A 20,925-nucleotide genomic window follows, 5' to 3' on the forward strand; every position below is an offset into this window, starting at 1 on the left:
AATAATAATATTTTTTTCTGTAATGCCTCACTGCTCTCTTCTGCACAGAACGTAATGCATGTACGTAAGTGTCCCACCCAAATTGTTAATTTTTCTCATATCTAGATGAAGCCTAATGTAGAAAATAAAAAAATAGGAAACTTTCCTCTGCTGAAGTAGTGGAATGCCATTTATTGGGTCTCATCACCTTATTGTAAATTGTATCACTGTAGGAAGTATATAAGTAAAAATTACACATATACATGCGCGTGGTTGATTATTTATTTATATATTTTTAGACTTTTTATCTTGCCCTTATTATTTTTATAAATAATTCAAAGCAGCAAGTGTACCTAATTTCTAGTGTTCAATTTTTGTTTTACCGACAAGGAAATAAAGTGAGACTAGTACAGATTTATTTCAAGCTATTTAGCTCTCATCAGCTAGCCATAGCCTAATCAGTAAAACATTAATTTAACACAAAAGTAATTTGTTGGGAAAAGGACTGCCTGCGAAGGCCCCTGGATTGGGGCTGAAAGGCGAAAATGGAAGCAGTATGCTCCATCCCATAATTGGGTAGAACAGGTTGCCCTGATAGACGGATCCCACCGGAGGGTGGGGGAGGGAAAACATTTTACCTAATTTCTATTTTCTCCACAACTCTGCGAGGTGAATTGGGCCAAAACACAGAGTCTGGCCCATAGTCATCCAGTTGGCTTTCATGTGCAAGCGTGATTAGAACTCACAATCGTCTGGTGATTGTCCCAAAGTCACCCAGCCAGCTTTCATGCCTTTACATTATTGTCAAAGAACCTTATATTCCAATGAACCATATATTGATTTGTTAGTAGGGTGCTATTGTTGTGGCCTGTTATTTTAGAATTAATGTCATCTGCAGAAACATGTAAGTATCCAGTATTGTACTGAACAAGAAGGAGCGTTTAGAGTAGATGAAACAAAATTTTGCAAAAATTCAAATTTAGTTCTTTTTCCTTTGGACTAAAAGGGACAACTGGATGTATTGCTCAGCATAAGAAACACATTACTTAGTCAGATAAACAAGACATGTTTATAACAAATAAATAATTAGGTAGCCAATAGCTCTTTTATATAACTGTGATTTATAATAGCAATATCACTTAGATTTATATATCACTTCATAGTGCTTTACAGCCCTTTCTAAACCGTTTACAGAGTCAGCATATTGCCCCCAACAATCTGGGTCCTCATTTTATCCACTTCAGAGGCCTGGAAGGCTGAGTCAACCCTGAGCCTAGTGAGAATCAATCTGCCAAATTGCAGTCAGCCAGCAGTCAGCAGAAGTAGCCTGCAGTACTGCATTCTAACCACTGCGCCACCATGGCTCATGAGTAGAATGTGTTGTTTCATTGAAACTTTTTGGGATTTTTTCCCCCCTCATCAGGATTCAAACAGATAGCTGGGGGAGGGGATACTTTACCGTCTACCTCTTAGCCTGGATAGGTGATCTTCCTCTGTTTTAACATAGATTAATCACAGTTTAACACAGTTTCTCAGTTACAATTATAAGGTCATTTAATTCTGGGGGGGGGGAGAACACATCGGCAAATGTTCAATATTTCTCTACTGGCTCCATAGCGGGCATATACTGTTGAGAGCATTCTAAAACACACATCAGAAATGTCTACAGTGCATAAGGACTACACAACTAGTGTCACTGATTCCTTGGTTGGTAATTCAGAATATAAAAAATTCAGATGAGCCTGAAAAGTCACCTAACCACAGGTGATCTTTCTCCTAAGGAAAACATACATTACTGACATGTAAACCTATGAAAAGCATATTAGTCCTGATCCAATTGCTATAATAACATTGTGTGCATGTCTCTGTGTCATGTGTCTGTGTGTCATATGTATGTATGCATGTATGTATGTATGTATCAGTGGTGGGATTCAAATAATTTAACAACCGGTTCTCTGCCCTAATGACCAAATGTCCAAATGGGTAGGTGAGGCTCAGTGTTCATGTGACTGGGTGAGCGTGGTCAACTCAACGTCACTCACGCCAATGGGCACTTTGTACAATGTAATAAGGGTTTACACTGGAGAGGCAGTTTCTGTAAGTAGGGCACTAAAGATTAGGCTAGAAACAACACCAGAATGTTTCCTTCCTGCCTTCCTTACAGGATTAGCCCTGTAAAGTGGGAAAAAACAGAAGGAGATTTCTTCCAACAAACGGTTCTCCAAACTGCTTAGAAAGTTAACAACCGGTTCTCCCGGATAGGTGCGGCTAGCTGAATCCCACCACTGGTATGTATGTATGTATGTATGTATGTATGTATGTATGTATGTATGTATGTGTATATATATATTTTCAAACCAACTCTAATACAATGGTTTAAAACAATGCAATTATATGGCAATACTAAAGAAGTTCCTTAGGATTTGCTTAGGATTTATTTAATTAATGTCATATCCACATTCACTGCTTCCTGCTGTTCAGTTTCATTAAAATATTACCTGGCAATTTTGTCTGTGCAAGACATTGTGATTAGCTGTTCCCCCAGCAACACACCATCCCATGTTTGAATTCCATTGGTACATCGAGCTGGAATGGTTCCTTCTCCAGATTCAATTTTCGTTCGAAGATGCCCACGGTACTTTCTTACTATGTGTTTAACGCTATTCACTAGGTTAAAAAGAAAAAAAAGAAAACAGAGGTGAAAAAGTAACAACAGAATTACTATTTGCATTTCATTTCCTAAAATCTCCAAATGTAAGCAGGCACAAAAGACAATTGTGTCTTTTAACCACCATGCACAGTGTTCCAACTTGTGTACTGAAGCCCTCATTCTTTGTGACATCTGCCTGATAGTAAACATCACTAAAGATAGAAGGCTAGTTTTTGAATAAGTGTTGTGTTGATAAAGCCAAATTCTCTCTTCACCTCCCATTTTTATTTCAAATCTCTGCGATGCTCAAAGGAAGATTGTGTCAGATAACCACACTATCCAGCAGACTATTATGAGAAATGCCATTCCTTGACAATCCATCTTTCTGGGATACCAGCAATAGGAGTTTCTTAGGAAAGCATTAGCATCTTCAAATGAGGACCAATATAATTGTACTGAGTTAACCTTTTATCTGCACCAGATAAAATTTATCTGTACCAGATTAATGTATAGAACATCTTCAAAAGCTGTTCCAAACTCATAGCATGGTATTCTAAGGATGCAATCCTGAATACATTTACATGAATTTGTGTCATTAAAATAAAAGAAACAAAAAAAAAAAATCAAAGGGTTGGAAAATTATGAATTTTGTCAAAGCATTGAGCAAAAAAGTGCTTGTTATTGAATTTATCCTTCAGCTATATTGCTGTCTTTCTTCTATTCCCCCCACAACTTTTGGCTTTGTTATAGTGTATTTTTAAGGACATGTTAGCAAGTATTGAAGCAATTGATTGACTCTAAATGATGCCAACAAATGATTTACAAGAGAAAAAAAAGGTAATGGGAAAAAATAAATTGCTTTAGTAACCTGGGATTATTAAGAACAAATTCATGTGGAACAGTCAAGTCAATTTAGTTCTGTTAACTTCTCTGTCAGCTCAGATCTGGTCATCACCTTCTTCTGTAGTTAAGGATTAGCAAATGCTATTTGCAATTTAATTACTAAGCACAAATCAATTTTTACATGCAAAATGCATCATTGTAGTCTGTTATATTATTCATACTTTTACACAAGGTAGCATACCATTATTTGTGTTTTAGAGAAGAAGAACATGGGTGCAGTCTAATATGAATTCCTGCGGCTTAAGGCCTAAGGGAATTGGGGAAAGATCTTTTAATTGGAAGAACCCATAAAAATATCTTCAATTCCCAGCAAAGTAATGACTAGTGGATCTCCATCTGCTAAGAAAGTCATAGATGGGGATCAACTTGTTCTACACTGATCTCTTAATTCTTTGTATTGTGTAGTTGTCTTTTTTGAATGCTTATGATTGGAAGCCCAAATATTCCTGTCTGGGAGTTATGTTCAGGAAAATAGAGATCATATATTTCCAGGTTTGGAAAGATTAGGGTTAACATTATTTTAATACCTGGAAGTTTTAAAATCTACCTTCCTTGGTCTCAAGCAAGTTCCTCACTGTCAGAGACTGTCCATTGTAAAAATTATTTTTACAAGGCATGCAAGACATATTTTGCTTGGGACCTCTGCAGGTAATACAAGAGGACTCTACAGATCTTCCACATTACCTTCCCGCGCATACCTGAGTTGTGAAAGTCTAAATTGACTGAGCTGGAAGATGATCAGATGTTTCAATAGCTTGCTTAATTTTCTGTTTGTTTCGTCCTTATCAACACCCCTCCCCCCAAATATAGGCTTTCAAGCTATTTTCTCTTTTATCACACTGAACTACTTTTCAAATTTCAGATTTCAGATTGTTACCTGGAAATTGTAGAAAGGGCAGATGTGAGCGTGCAGGGAAAAAAAAGACACCGTCTGAAAATACCAGCAATTCTGGAACCAATTGCACATACTGTAATTTACATGACTTTGATTATACTAAGTAAATGTTAGCTGCCAAGAATCAAAGCCCAAGCAGAGGTACACTGACAATCATAATTGCCAAATGCAAACTTGATTCAGACATACTTTTTGTCAGACATTTTTCAAATCCGCTCCTATTTTAGGCCTATTCAGAGGCGTCTGAATCCTCTGTTTTCATGTTTCATATTCATTCTCTTTCATAAAAAGCTATGTGGTTGAAAAGAATTCAATATTTTTTTCAGCTCCAAACCCATCCTGAGGTTAGGCTCCTGTTTGAAAGATGCCACATTTTCAGGTGCAATCAGAAATTGATTCTCAGCACCACCATAATAAACAAAGAATTAAAACAAATACAGAAAGCCGAACCCTAAATATTAATTTAATGTTAATATATGTTATTAACATCTTCGCATAATCTTACCTACAAAATCTCCCTATCTCATACAGAAATAGAAAGATCTCTTAAGAGAAAGAAAAAAGTATTGAAGGATGTCATAATCTTGCAAAGTCCATCATTTTAATTAAAATGTAAAACAAAGGTTATTTCATTTTGGCAGTTTATGGATGCAACTTTAGCATCCAGCACTGCTGCCAAGCCCTTCAACATCATTTTGTATAGGTTCACCGACAAATGTGCGCTCGACAAAAGTGCGCCAACAAAACCATGGGGAGAAAAGCGCGAGTTCAAAATTGCGCCGACAAAGGAGCACAGAAGCGCGCCAACAACAGCGCGCCTACAGAAGTGTGCTCTAAATCTAACCCTAAAGGTAACCCTAAACGTAACTCTAAACGTAACTCTAAACCTAACCCTAACCTAACCCTAAACCTAACCCTAACCCTAACCCTAAACCTAATCCTGAACCTAACCCTAAACCTAAACCTAACCCTAACCCTGAACCTAACCCTGAACCTAACCCTAACCCTAACCCTAACCCTTACCCTAACCCTTACCTTAACCGTAATGGTGCTTCTGTTGGCACTCTTTTGTTGGCACGCCTTCGTGGGTGCACTGTCGACGTCACGGTTTTATCACTGCAGTTTTGTCGGCACGCTGTTGTTGGGCGCGCATTTGTCAGGTCATGTTTTGTATAAATATTGGAGAAGAGAGCCCTGGGGAATTGCTATTGCTTTTGCAGCTGGGAAAAAGTGGACGTGCTTGAAAGGCTTCTGATTTGGGATCTTGATACACAAGTGTAAAGCATTACCGTATTTTTCAGAGTATAAGACGCACTTTGCGCCCCTTAAAAGTGGGTGAAAATTGTGGTGTATCTTATACACCGAATGCTGCTGAAGCCCCCACCCTTCAGCTGTTTTCAGCCTCCACGCATTGCATTTTTGGCCTCCAAATCTCCTGTTTTTGGCCTCTGTGCACTGTATTTAAGGCCGGTTTTAGGCAGCAAGATCGGCACCAATGAATGGAATGTGTTGAACAGGCTGCGGCAGCGGCGAAAGGATGGTGGTGAATAGTTGGTGGCAAATGGGCTGAGGTAGTGGCGAATGGGCCTTGGAGAATGGGCCGTGGCAGCACTCAATGGGCCATGGTGAACAGGCCAGATAAATACTGGATGGATGCTGGGAGGGAAAGGCATATTTTTTTTCTTGTTTTTCTCCCCGAAAAAGGAAGGAGCATCTTATACTCCGAAAAATACAGTACTTACAGGTAAGAAACAATGCTTGAATTGGAGATACGAAATCATGAGCAAAGTTTTTGATTTTCAGAACTTCTGAAGTTGAAAAATGATTGGATAAATGTAGACTATTGCCTGAAAATGTACAGATATATAACATGTAGAACTTACATGCTCTGCATGTAATGACTAGGAGATCATCCTCAGGTGCACCTAGTTGCAGCACAAAGATCCCTCCCTAGTTATTTTTTAAAGGGTTTATCTTTATGAAGATACTTTCATCTTATCACTCATCCAGCAGAGAGGCAGATGTCTTCAGTTTTTATATTTCTTCCCTTTTTCTGGCAGATGTCTTGCTCTACCAATAACCGTAATTGGTGAGCATGAATCAGGATCTGGGATCTATCCTACTCCTACTCTCCACTTGAGGTTGGAATGGGGCCAACTCTCCGCAGACAACTCAACATGGCCAACTTATTGTGGGACCATTCGCCATGGCCAATTCACTGCAGGGCAACTCGCCACAGGATAATTTAACAATTCAATTTAATTATTTAAAATGAATGAACAACTACTTTAACTTTTGTCATTTGCATTTTATTCTGTCCTTCCTTTTGCATCCCTTTTTTAATGATTCTATTCCAACATTTCTTTAATATTAGTGTAACTCTTGTCTTGCAGTGATTTATCCCTTGGCGAGTTGGCCATGAAGAGTTGTGGCATGGTGAGTTAGCCATAACAAGTTGGCCATGGCAAGTTAGCTGCAGAGAATTGCCATAGACTAGCTTGAGGTTGCTGCAGGCATGCTTCTTTGGAACACTGAATTCCATGCTAGTTTGGCTTGGACTGCAAGGAGGAATCTGCCCCTTTGCAGCTTTGAAAGAGCACAAGATCAGTTTCTTAAGCACAGGCTGAATGCTCTTTGGGAAGGTTGTTAGTACCTAGATTTTAAAAAAAACCAACCTTATGTAGTGAGGGTACTAGCTCAAAGAATCAACTTAAAATGGAAAGAGTGCTTGGTTCTGTCGGTTGTGTGCTACTGGTGTAATGCATACTGCTTACTAGGATAGGAAGCATATTGGATTCAGAAATGTACAGGGACCCTGATTTGGTTAGAACTATGGGAAAATGGAGGAGATAGGTGAATTTCACTACCTGTCTCTTTTCCTCCATAATTCAAGCATCAGTTTGTATGAGAGTTCATGCCTGGAAGAGACATGACAACAAAGTCAGCCAATAAAGAAAGAGACATGGCAATTGGGTCAGGCCAATGAGGGCTGTTTGGAAACTGAAACTTTATTTGCTGTATGAGCAACAAGGAGACAGCAAGGAGCCTGGGTGTGGCTTAGCTCAACTGTTCTGTACTAAAGCTGCATGCTAGTCTGCTGTTCTGAACTGAAACTGTTTTCTCCTCTGCTTGTGTTTGTACCTACTTACAATCTCTTCTCTACCACGTTGAAAAAACTGCTTTTGGCATTGAATATTTACTTCATGTGTTATGTTATATATAAAGAGAAATTAATGAATCCTGCTGAAAGAGTTACCTGTGTGTGCTTCTGGATGTGATTGCTGCTGCAAACTCTGACATCAAGGTAGTTCAAATTATTGAGATTCTGCAGCAGTTGGACCCATATAAAGCTGGCTTGGATATGAGTAAATAGCTCAGAACTGCAGAGATGCACCAAAAGCATGTGCTAAATAACCCAATTCTGACCAATAGACCATTTGCGCTTACTGGGAGCCCCATTTCTTTTGGAATAATTGTTTCGAGGGAGTTTGTCCCAAAATATATTTTTCAAAGATGTCTGTTGCTGCTTAGTCAGAGGTTCTCTCCCCATGCTTGTTTCTGCAAAAAATGGTGAGATTGATTTGGACCTCAACGAATTCTAAATCTTTGTGATTTTTGCGTAATTTATTATCCCTCTTAATTATTTCACTAATGGTGGGTAGTGGGGGGAGGAAGAAAAAAAAGGAGGGAGAAGCAGAGAAAAGGCAGCAAAAGATATGACTTCATCCGAAAACCAGGTGTTAGTCTGACCTACGCGTTAGAGAGGACCAATTTAAAAATCATTTGGTATACGTTTATGGTGTATGCCTGACTAGATCTTAGATGTGTAAATCACTGCTTGGAGTTTCAGAGAAAGAGGCAGAGACAAAGAAAAAGTGCCAAATTACTAATATCAGCAAAATACTTTAAATGTATAGAGATAAATCCACCCCTTAAAAATGCAGTACACAGTCAGTTCAATTATTTCTGTAATAATCTGCAACGAGTCAGCCTTTTTTTTTTTTATCATGACAGACAATGCATTTTTAGTAAAAGGAAAATTAAAAATCTTCCTGTTTAAAAAAAAATTGCTGGAAATGAATGGTGATTAAACAGAATCATATGAGTAAAAACCTGTCTGAAATTCACATGTGGCTGACTCAGAAGTTCATTTTCTCTTTCTCACTTCACTGCATCTTGCCTTTACCCCCCTCTGTCAAGGGGGTGAGGAGGGGGGGAGAAACTATCTTTCATTTTACCCCTTATATACTGGCCTCTGAGTTTATCACCACAGTTTATAAAGAATTGGAAGGATGTGACATGACCACAGCAAGTTCAAATAGTAATAAAATATGCTATAGGAAGATTTCAATACACTCTTTGGTTGATTCATTGGAGAAGACCACATTTTAATACATACAGTTTCAAGTTATTTTTAAAAGCTTATTTTGAGATTCTTCAGATTACTGCAATGTGTGTGTGTGTGTGTGTGTGTATGTTCCAGCACAACTCTGGAACACCGCAAGCAATTTCAATCACAATTGGTTCACAGATGACTTATCCTCTAAAGAAAAATATCGTGGGGGTAAGACACCCCTAAAACCACTCAGGGTGTGTGTTCTGTTAAGATACAGCCTTTTGTGCCTTAAAATGGCTTCTATTGTACTGCCAAAAAATGGCTTCTACAATGCAGTGCAATGGAGTTGCCATGGTAATGGCTTCACAGTACTCCGCAAGGGGGCTCCCTCTAGTAAGAGGGAAAATCCAACATTAGAAAATACATTTGGTCTGGTCATTTCCCCCCTATAAATAAATAGCCTGGCAATGCCAGGTTGTTGGCTAGTACAGAATAAAAAGCAGTGGAGTCATGATTCTGCTGCATAAAATAATAATCATTCAATACTGTAAAGATTAAAGAATATGTTCTGGAATATCTTAATAAACAATTCATGCATTAATTCAAGATATCTGTGGGTCAGGAAAGATGTGCCAAAGAACTTATTTGAGACTGTTTCAGATCAGAGGTAGGATTTCAATCCAGCAACTGTGACTGCCATCTTGACTTTTTCTTTACAGGAGGATTCTGATTTCAGATGTACTCTTTGACTTGTTCACTGCAAATGCCCATGCTGTTTATTAAGTAAAGTACATGGAGCTTATGAGAATTATGGCATGGAGGAAGTCAGTTCAGAAAGCCAAAGAATGGTCAAGCTCAGAATTGGACAACTCACCATGGCCAACCCAAAGGTATTTTTTCAACTGAACTTTCTGGTTTTTCTTTGAAGACATTTTGCTTCTCATCCAAGAAGCTTCTTCAGCTCTGAGCACCTTTGGGACAACCATGACTTGGATGGTTGACTTGGATAACTGAGAATCTCCATAGTCATCATGACCAAACTGCCATGGCCAATTTGCCACAGTCAACTTGCCATGGGACAACTTGCTGTTGGATTCAATTAATTCCTTTTATTTTTATTGACCATGATTTTGTCAACATTATTTTATTTCTTGTATCAAAGGAAATTATTCCTTTTTGTAATGCTTAATAAAAGGAGCTAATTCTTCATTGAACTGTCCCATGGCAAGTTGTCCTGTAGTGAATTAGCTGCAGCGAGTTGATTGTGGTGAGTTGGCTGTGGCAATTTGGCCAGGGTGAGTTGTCATAGATTAGTCAAGCTACAACTGGGTCCAATTAATTTCTACTAAAATTCTAGTATGTTCTTGACACAATTTGATTCCAGAACAGCTAGAGTCCTAGTTCTGATTTTCCCCCCCAGATCCAGGAGTCAACTTTCAATTCAGAGCTTTTTAAGCTTTTTGTGTGGCCTGAACTGCTGAAAATCTGGTGCAACCTATGGACCCCCTTCTCTGAAAAATGTATTTCAATGCACAAAATAAAATACATGGATATAGATTATATTACAGAGGAAACCAATTCTGCTGAAATACAATTATCAGACTATTATCACTTCAATTGTCACATATTGAGGACAAAGCTTGCTTGCTATCACTAGCTTTCTCTCATCGCACCAACAAATAATCATGGAGCACAATTCCACTCAAAAAACTAGTTCTGTATAGCTAAGCATTACTCCAAAAATATGCCTAGCTGTGCAGCTTTCATCTGTGAGACAGCAATCCATACAGTTGTGATATATTAAAACAAGGTTTTTTTTTTGTTAAAAAGCCTGGATTCTTTAAAAATCAGGATCGCTCATGAAAAGAACCTTATTGTACAAGGCTGAGGGTTTGAATTTTACCTCTCTCATACTCTGCAGCATAAACACATCCAGGTTCTGGCTGATAGAGCTAATGTACTTTTTCTAGTTATGCTATATTTTTTGATGTTGGTTCTGTATCCTACCCAGCCAACAACTGAGACAACTTAAAAAAAAAACTTTTAGCTGCTTCACTTTTTAAGTAGTGTTTTTGCTGTTTTCCCAATTGAAGTTTTGTGGTGGACATGATGTAGAACCCTTGGTGAAGAATGTAATTGATATGAACAGAGACTAGGATCTGTCCAGCTTCTATTAGCCAACAGAACAGCTAATCTTAGACTAATATAGGCCTGCTTCCTTACTTCTGATTGCTGAATGGTCATTTACAGGCAGAAGATGTCAACTGGCTTCTACAGATGCAATGTAATGCTAGATAGCACTTTTCAACTTGCAAGATCTTGGACAGGCTCCTAATACACAAAAGTTTAGTACTGTATTGAAACAGTGCTATATCTATGTTTGGAAAACAGGAGGTAGTGGTTCATTTTCGCTCTTTTTATCCAACCAAGCATGCTGCCAGGAGGAAGCACCAGGCACTCTTGCCAAAGATTTAATAGCTTCAAGATGGTCATAAAATTAGTCCGAGCTTCTATGCAACCATTTGGCCACTGTCTGTGGACATTTGCAACCCCAAGAACCTAAATCAGCCTCTACAAAACAAGGCACTGCAAACTTCTGATATGGTTATTTCAAAAGATAAAGCAGAGCATTATTAAATGTGGAATATTTTTTGTTTAAGTCAGGGGAAAATGTATTTGTAACAAGTAGAACGGCAAAAATGGTCCAATATTTTCATCCTCCTTGTTTTTTCTCTTTAGGGGTAACACAACATTTCTGTTTCTTTTCTTGTCTTTAGGTTTGAATGTTGATGTAGAAATAATGCAAATTAATCAGAGGAATCAAAATTCTGCACAGGTGGCTTGCTTAGAGATACCAATCAAAACAAGCACAGCTTCAAGGTTTCAAGAGTATTATTTTTAATTACTAATTGCACAGTTCATCTATAATTAACACTTCAGACCCACCATTTTGAAAATGCTGCAGGCCCCATAGGGGAAAACATGGACACCTGAGGAGAAAATGCTCACAGAATGAAAAAAAATATATAGTGTGATTAAAATAAACAAAACATGACAAAAAAGGAGGAAGAAAAAAGAGAAAGAAATCCATAAAATAATTATAACTACTGTTATAAAATTAATTCAGTCTTTAAGATTATCATTATATTTGTATAGAGTAGGTAGCTTCATCCTCATATTGGTTCTGACCAATGCCCTAATTAAAACATGAATCTCAAGCCGAGGTTCAAAAGAAACCCAGTTATTTATTAGGAATGTCATGTTGGCAAGTATCAAGTGAAGCCAACTCTGACCTCACTTAATTCGCACCCCAGCCCTGACCCTGTTTCCCCCTCTCCCTAATGTATGTCCCCAACGAAGCAGTTTCGTGGGTTGTAGAAGTCCTTCCCTCCAGCCACCGTGGATCTCCGTGGAGATGGCCTTGACATTTGCAAGCTGGAATGTGCTTTGTTTTGACTGAGGTGCAAACTCTTTGATACAGTTGTGAGGCTTGATTCCTCATCCCCCCTGCCTATGGCAACTCAAAAGCAGATTGGGAAGGCTTCACAACTGAATATTCCAATTCTTCATTCCACAATTCATATATATTTTTAATTCTCATTTACTATTTCATCCCATATAAAATTAAATTCCATTCAAATTCAACCTCCTACATGCTCCTTGGATGCTTCTAGAGTACCTTGGCTGAATTAGTTATTTAAAGTACTTTTTTCAGCTGTACATACTACCAAAAATATTACAAGTCAATCATATTCAGCACACAATCTCTGAAAAAAATTGAAACAACCTTTGGAAATTAACTGATTTAAAATACTGATCACTTGTTAAAACCCAAGTATTCAAACAGAACACCTTCCTGGCTATTTTAAAATTTGGGTTATAGTACAATGTCAGTATCTCATGCAATTCAGGAACAAAACAGAATTGCTTACCTATAAATAACTAAATGTGGAAAATGAAGTTCACTGTTCAACAGAACTGAACCCTAATATCTGTCAATATTTCAGACATGTTACTCTTATTCCTCGTCTACAAATTGCCCAAAGAGGAGAATATTCATAAAAAATCTCATCCCTCCTACAGATATACATGCTAGGTTGAAAATCTGGTATGCTGCAGCAAAAACTGTGGCTTGTATTGGGATAGCAACCCAGAATTGTCAGCCAGAATTAAGGGGACACTGGGAATTTAGAGAGGGAATAAAGTAGTTCAGGATTTTAGGAATTATAGTCTCCATATATCTCATATATTCATGAGAACAAGTTGAAGAACAGCACATTACTCTTAGGAAATGGAAATGCATATGAAAAAGTCGATAAGGTGAACATGATTACTTTGGAAATAATTGTTTCCAATACTTCATTCATATCAAAGATGAATATATCTCAGTAGAGAAATAAGCAGAGAATTCTGCCAATCTTGACTGGTCCTGTGCAAAGTATTCTAAGCTTTATTTACAAACTACTCACAAAGAAATCTTACACTCAATGTGACTTTTGCATTGATGTCAATAGTCAAAACTATGTGATAAAGCCAATCTTACTCTGTAGGGTACAAGAGAAATTAATAGCTGTCTGAATAAAAATGTGGTAAAATGAGATCTTTGGCCCTGGTGTATTTATCCAACCTAGACATAGAAACTTTGAGCTCTTGCTTAAGTAAATTAAACACTCAAATGCAGAAATTCAGTCAAGAATAATTGGAGATGGCCTTGACATTTGCCGGCTGGAATGTGCTTTGTTTTAGCTGGGGTGCAAACTTGTTGATACAGCTGTGAGACTCAATTCCCCATTCCCCTGCCTATGGCAACTCGAGAGCAGATTGGGGGGGCTTCACGAGTTGACAACTGGATATTCCAATTCTTTGTTCCACAATTCAGGTATTTTGTTTATTCAAAACACCCAAGCTGGCATAATATAGCATTAAAAGGAACTGAAGTTTCTTCTCAGATCACCCAATGTACTAATCAAAAGTCCAATGCAAATAGTCCTTGACTTACATACAACCATTCATTTAATGACCACTTGAAGTTATGACAGCACTGAAAAAAATGATTTATGAACTGGTTTTCACAGGTATGACCATTGCAGCATCCCCTTGATCACATGATCAGAATTTGGGCACTTTGTCAACTGACATGAATTGCTCTAATAACTCATGTTCATGTGATCACCATTTGTAAACTTCTCAGCTGATTTCTGACAAGCAAAATCAATGGGGGAGCCATATTTACCTAATAGCCACCTGATTAACTTAACAACTGCAGTCATTGGCTTAACAACTGGGGCACAAAAGGTCATAAAATGAGGCACAAGCCACTTAACAACTATCTTGCTTAGCAACAGAAATTTTGGGCTCTATTTTGGTCATAAATAAAGGATTACCTATACTGCAGTCCATGTAAATTCAAATATATTAAAAGCTAATATCAAGCTCCATAAACAAACTAAGGAATCTGAGTGCAGAGAAGAGCAACAAGGATGATTTAGGGGACTGGAGGCTAAAACATACAAAGAATGGTTGCTGGAACTGGATATGTCTGTTTTTAATGAAAAGACAGACTACGGGTGACATGAAAGCAGTGCTCCAATATCTCAGGGGCTGTCGCAAGGAAAGGGGGTACAACTTATTTTACAAAGCACCAGAAGGCAAGACAAGAAACAATGGATGGAAACTAATCAAGGAGAGAAGCAACCTAGAACTAAGGAGAAATTTCCTGACAGTCAGACTAATTAATCAATGGAACAACTTGCCTCCAGAAGTTCTGAATACTCCCAAGACTGGAAGTTTTGAAGAAGATGTTGGATAACCATTTGTCTAAAGTGGTGTAGGATTTCCTGCCTGAGCAGGGGGTTGGACTAGAAGACATCCAAGGTGCCTTCCAATTGCGCAGAGGTGGCACAGTGGTTAAATGCAGCACTGCAGGCTACTTCAGCTGACTGCAGTTCTGCAGTTCGGCTGTTCAAATCTCACCGGCTCAGGGTTGACTCAGCCTTCCATCCTTCCGAGGTGGGTAAAATGAGGACCTGGATTGTTGTTGGGGGCAATATGCTGACTCTGTAAACCGCTTAGAGAGGGCTGAAAGCCCTATGAAGCAGTATATAAGTCTAACTGCTATTGCTATTGCTGTAACTCTGTTATTCTATTCTATTCTGTTCTGTTCTATTCTATTCTATTCTATTATGGAAGTTGGATGACTTACTATATAAGGAATAGGTTTTTTTTTTTAAAAAATAAAAAGAATACTTTCTCAATTGGGTTAGATATTTGAACAACTGATCTGACTTGTTTCTTACATTAAGTTCATCTCTATACTGTTTTGGTTGGTTATGCTTTAAATCTGTAGTGTCACAGTGCTTAGATAAAGCTTTCTAAACATTAGATTGCTAAATAGAAATTTCTGAAGTTCTATTTCAACTGGGCAAGGATAGCAGCTACATAACTTCCAAGGCTTACATCCAGGCCCCTAAATCGATGCTTACAAAATGTTTTCCTTTATAATGTAACACTGCCTACCAGCAAGTCCTTTTTACTCAAACAGGTAAAACACTTTAAGTCTGTTAAAATGTCCCTGTTGTGATTGGGTAATGTCTTTGTGTGTTGTTACCCAAAGAAAAAATCACTTTTATCGGATTTTGGAGTAGTTTATCAGGTTAGGAAAGCACTGCTGTAAATTATAGACTAGATCCAGATGGCTAGTAGAATAGTTACGTAAAATTCTTCTGTAAGGAACAAGATGAATGTGAAGAAGATACAGCATCAAACCCAGGAAGTTATATCCTGCTGATACCCAAACATAGTCCTTGCAATTGTTCAATGGACCATGTCAAAAGAAGGGCAACCAGGAGACCGAGGAGTCTGGAAACCAACTCCTATCAAAAACAAATGAAAGATCTGGGAATGTATCAACCTTCAGAACAGAAGATTAAGGACACACAAGTCTTCAAATATCTGTCAGGTGGAAGATGGAATCTACTTGTCCTCTGTTACTCGAGAGAACAGGACTAGAACTAATGGATGGAAACTACAAGGAAGCAGAGCAGGACTGGAACTAATGGGTGGAAACTGCAAGGAAGCAGATTTTGACCAAACTTTAGGAAAAAAAACGTATCTCACAGCAAAAGCTGCTTGGCAGAAGAATAAACTGTCTCAGGAGATGAGATGCGGAGATGAGATGCTCTTGGTTGCTGGCAGTGTTGACCATCTGGCAGGGATTCTATACAACTTCCTACATTTAACAAGAAACTGCCCCATGTATAGCCTTTTTGGGTCTAAAATGTTGTTTTCATTTCATCACCCAGGCTTGAAATTACACATAGCCAAAGCTGACACTTCAGCTCTGCAGGCCACCAAGACAAACAATTAGAGTTAAGTATCAATGTTCCTCTATTATGATGTTTCTGATTCCTACATGGAGACAGGCCCCCATCCAATGTCCCCAATTCATTGGGAAGAGTTAGGAATAATTTCCCTATTCCCTTGCAAAGGATGTTTACACAGCTCTGCTCAATTTCTGAAAAACAAAAAGCCACAAAACAAGTGTCCTGGTATGTGGGCCACTTCCTTCCTTTTTAATAATTTATTTTTATTTGTTCAATGAATTTACAAGCAGCCTTAGTTTCTCCTTAGTCATCCCACAGTGGAGAATAAAATGGAATAAAAAACAATACAGGTAAGTCCTTAACTTATGACAGCAACGGAGACCAACATTTCCATTGTTAAACAAGATAGTTCTGATGTGAATTTTGCCCCATTCCACCAACTTTCCTGCCACAGTTGTTAAGTGAGTCACTAAGGTTGTTAAGTTAGCAACATGGATGTTAAGTGGGTCTGGCTTCCCATTGACTTTGCTTATTGAGAAAGTCATAAAAGATGACTCTGGGATACTGAAACCATCACAAATACATGCCAATTGCCAAGTGGCTGAATTTTGATCATGTGACCATGGGAATGCTGCAATGGTCATAAGTGTGAAAATGATCATAAATCACTTTTTTTTCGTAAGTGCTATTTTAACTTTGATTTCACCAAATGAATAGTTGTAAGTCAAGGACTATTTGTACATGTCAAATACCAAGCAGATTATATAATAGTAACTGCTCAGAAGTAGCACCTTTTACAGGTACTGGAGAAGCAGAAGGCAATAACTAAACTAACTACAGAATAAGCTGAAGGGAGCCATTTGGATCAATGATAACCAATCTCAGCAACTTCAATATGTGTGGACTCCAACTCCCAGAATTCCCAAGTACAAAAATCTAACACCCTATACAGTCAGGCAACTAAATTAAAACAACTTGAAAATAGTTTGTACAGCCTATCACCACCTCTCTGGACAACTAGTTTCATTAACTGTTTCTTAAGCAATGAACTTTGCACTGACTAATGGGAATGTGGGATAAAACAGGAGTTAGACCAGGGGTGAAATGCTACCGGTTCAGTCCTTCTTTTCATCAGACAAGACATATGTCTTGTCTGATGAAAAGAAGGACTGAACCACTTTATAATGTAAGGCCACACTTGGAATACTCTAGACTCTAGAAAGAGTGCAGAGAAGAACAACAAAGATGATTAGAAGACTAGAGGCTAAAACATATGAAGAACAGTTCCTGCAACCGTTCTTCGTATGTTTTAGCCTCTAGTCTCTTAATCATCTTTGTTGTTCTTCTCTGCACTCTTTCTAGAGTCTCCACATCTTTTTTACATAGTGGCGACCAAAACTGAATGCAATATCCCAAGTGTGGCCTTACATTATAAAGTGGTATTAACGAATAATCCTATCCTTTCTATAGCAATTTCACCACAGAATCTAAAGTATGAGGCGATATGCAAGTTTACTGATAACATAGACACTTAGGTAAAGCAGACATGCTTTTTGGGCTATTGATTTTAAGGAACACATAATTATTCACATTTAGAATCATTCAATTATTCCCAATCTCATTAGGTACAATTCTGATCATCCCCAATCCTTGGCTAGGTTAAAATATTTGCATTCTGATTAGACCTGGAAATGGGTGTGAGAAGCACAACTCTTGCCCATTCTTGATTTATATTATTCTTCTAAAGATGGCGGGGTAATGGATCTTTTTCTTGAGTTCTTATTGGGGAAGAGGAATGATGCGTCTATTTCTTACTCCTAGATTACGCATGAACCCAATGACCCAGCTGTCAGTGCTGCATGCTGATCCTGCTGAGATGGAAGTACCAGAGAATGTGTCTATATCACAACTTTGGCACAGCTGTAGGTTAATAGACAACCAGGAGGAAGGCTGCATGCCGTGAAGATGAAATGGTGTGTTTCAGACCTAACGGGACTGTGGGATAAAACAGGAGTTGGGCTATCAGGAAGTCAATGGCACAAGGCAATACAACATGTTAGCAAAAAGATAGAAAAAAGCCACCCAGGGGGAAGACAGGAGAAACAGCCTAGGGCAGGTTTATATTCATTTTCTTTGCCAACCTGTCTAAGGTCAGCAAATATTGCAGACTAGGGAAGGAAACATGGATTGAGAACAAAGAAAATCAAAAACAGGAAGACCCGAATAAATTTCTTGATGGGTTTAACTAATACTATTTTTCCCATTTTACAAAAAAGCAATGGAAGGCCTAAAAATGTAATATTCCTATTACTATAACTTCCATCATCACAAACAATATAGTCTCCATGGTCTATATTCTTGTTCTGTCCATGTATTTGAAATGTGTAAGTGGTACATATTTGTTGAGATCAAATTAAAAAATATATAGAGTAGGATGATTTTTTTCTTATTATTTCAATCGGGAAGGCTAGAATAAATGCAATAAATAAATTAAAAATAAATAAGTGACAAATGAAGGAGTAAAAGGCAAGTAGAATGAATAAAAATGCAGTCTTCCTTCCTTCCTTCCTTCCTTCCTTCCTTCCTTCCTTCCTTCCTTCCTTCCTCCCTCCCTCCCTTTCCTTTCCTTTCCTTTCCTTTCTTTCTCCCTTCCTCCCTCTTTACTTCCTTTCCTTTCTTTCTCCCTCTCTCCTTCCCTGACCTGTGGTGGCACAGTGGTTGAAATGATGAATTCTATAGTGAAGTTGATGCTCTCTGAGTAGACGTTTCATTACCTGACTAAATAACATCAGTGCCTGGGAGTGTGGAATTCATTCTCTGTTTCTATCGTATAGAGCACAGTAGCTTGCCCTACCAGTGTTTGTGGGGGTGTGATTTCCTCCCTGATAGTTGATTGTTGATTGATTGAGGTATTGTTTCCTGCTTGATTGTTTGCCCGGTATTAATTCCTGCTTATCTGGGTATTGGTTGCTGGAGAATGCATTCTGTCCTTTTCGTTTCCTTCTTAGCTTCTCATTGTCTCATTTTGAACGGTGTGTAAATGTGGTTTCTCTCTACAGCTGGTCCATCTGAATGGTAAATGTCAAGAAATTCCTTAGTGGGTTTTGGATTCAGCTTGGTCTAGGATGCTCAATTCGCCAGTTGAAACTATGGTTGAGTCTGTTCATGTGTTTTGAGATTAAGAAGTTACAACACATGGTCAGACTGTCCAAAATACATGGAATGGACAAATGTCCAAGGAACAGAATGGACAGAATCACAAGAATCACAAGAATCACATGGATTGACTGTCCATAACACATGAACAGACTTGCAACACATGGGTAGACTGTTCACAACCCAGGGAGAAATCACAAATATGGGCTGACTCATATTACTTTTTGTTTCTTTGTTAACTTTGTGGCTAATCTTGTATAAAAACATACGAAGGTTATGTACTTCTCTTGGAGAATGTAGAGCTCAGCCTAATAAGTGAATGGGGGAAGAGACTTATGCAACACATCAAACTTTCTCAGGTCCATTATGTAAATTCTCAAAAGAAATGGGCCTCAGAAACCTGTGCCCTAGTTTCTTGAAACAATGTCATCTATATATTTCACCTCATGATTAAAAGTCTAGGGAGGAGCCTTGATTATCTGGAGGGATTTTAAATGGGTCATTGAAATACTGAGGTGGTACATTAACATATCCTAATTTACTGGATAATGCCTTTAAATCACTGCTTCACAAAAGGAAGGAACCGTTCTAAACTAAGAAAGCAAAACTTCCATTAACTAGCCACAGACAATTCAGAGGACTCATGAATGTAAAGCATATCTTCATAAAAGCAAATTACAAAGAAAATGGCTTGCCAAAGGAAAATATGCAAATGTGAGTTTTAAATGCTGTTAGTGAAATCTGCGTGGTAAAGCTGGCTTCACTCAGTGGAATGAGAAGAAAACCTGATTTCACATTGGGGCAAGGTCAAGGATATGAACTATATCCTAGAGGGCCCAAAATATTACTTTTAAAATCTTTAACTATACAAATCCAGGTGTTCCGTATGAATTTGCATAAGCTTTACTAACTATAAGAAGTAAGGCAATTGCTGTAATGGTAGCAAAACTCTGGATTTTCGGATTTTCCACTTGCTCTAATTCAATACAAAATGTTTCACCATCGTTATCTTGTTTAGTGTTAATTTTGGATAATAGTAATATAGATGCTCCTAACAAAAGATCTGAGACTTAATTTAAACCATACTTTTGAATCTGAATTAAAGACCTAGTTGATTAAACATACTTGTAGTTCATTCCAATTCTGAGAAACTAACTTGAAGGTGCAAGTAGCAAAATATATATTATTTTCTAGAGTCTGTTTCCCGGTTTCACAACTAATTTTACGTTATGTTCATATACTGTGCTAAAACAGAGTGTGGTTTATTTGACTTTTGGCTTTTGGCCAAGGGAAAGCCAATTAATACAATGTATGAAGCCAATCTATTATGGTTTATTCTTATTTATATAAGTAAACAAACCACAGATTTGTTTACAATTGTAGGAAGTTAGCACCCACCTCTGTCCTAGAAAATGAAATATTTTAGGAAACATTAAAAGGGTAGAATATTTCCTCCTAAAAGGGAGACAGAAACACATCCCTCCACCTTTGTCAATGGACCATTAAGGCCTGAGCCAGCCTATTCTACATAACAAAGATCTACCTCATCTCATTGTCCTTCATTGCACCACCCACCAAGTTTCAACCAAACTTAGCACATAACCTACAAAGTGAGGTATGACCTCTAATAGCAACCAATCAGGCTACTCTTCCTATGTCCCAGGAAGTTCAAATCCCAGGAGAG

At 38.1% G+C, this 20,925-nt stretch overlaps 1 protein-coding gene across 1 annotated transcript in view; it reads right to left on the reverse strand.

Annotated features, from left to right (window-relative positions):
* The window catches only part of ADARB2 (adenosine deaminase RNA specific B2 (inactive)), a 149,546-nt gene that overhangs the window by 22,744 nt on the left and 105,877 nt on the right, over window positions 1–20,925 (reverse strand). The window contains exon 7 of the mRNA XM_032234979.1: window positions 2,478–2,646. Within this exon, the coding sequence (XP_032090870.1) occupies window positions 2,478–2,646 (169 nt within the window). The remainder of the gene's footprint in view (window positions 1–2,477; window positions 2,647–20,925) is intronic.

The sequence above is a fragment of the Thamnophis elegans genome, chromosome Z, assembly GCF_009769535.1.
Source record: "Thamnophis elegans isolate rThaEle1 chromosome Z, rThaEle1.pri, whole genome shotgun sequence".
NCBI lineage: Eukaryota > Metazoa > Chordata > Lepidosauria > Squamata > Colubridae > Thamnophis > Thamnophis elegans.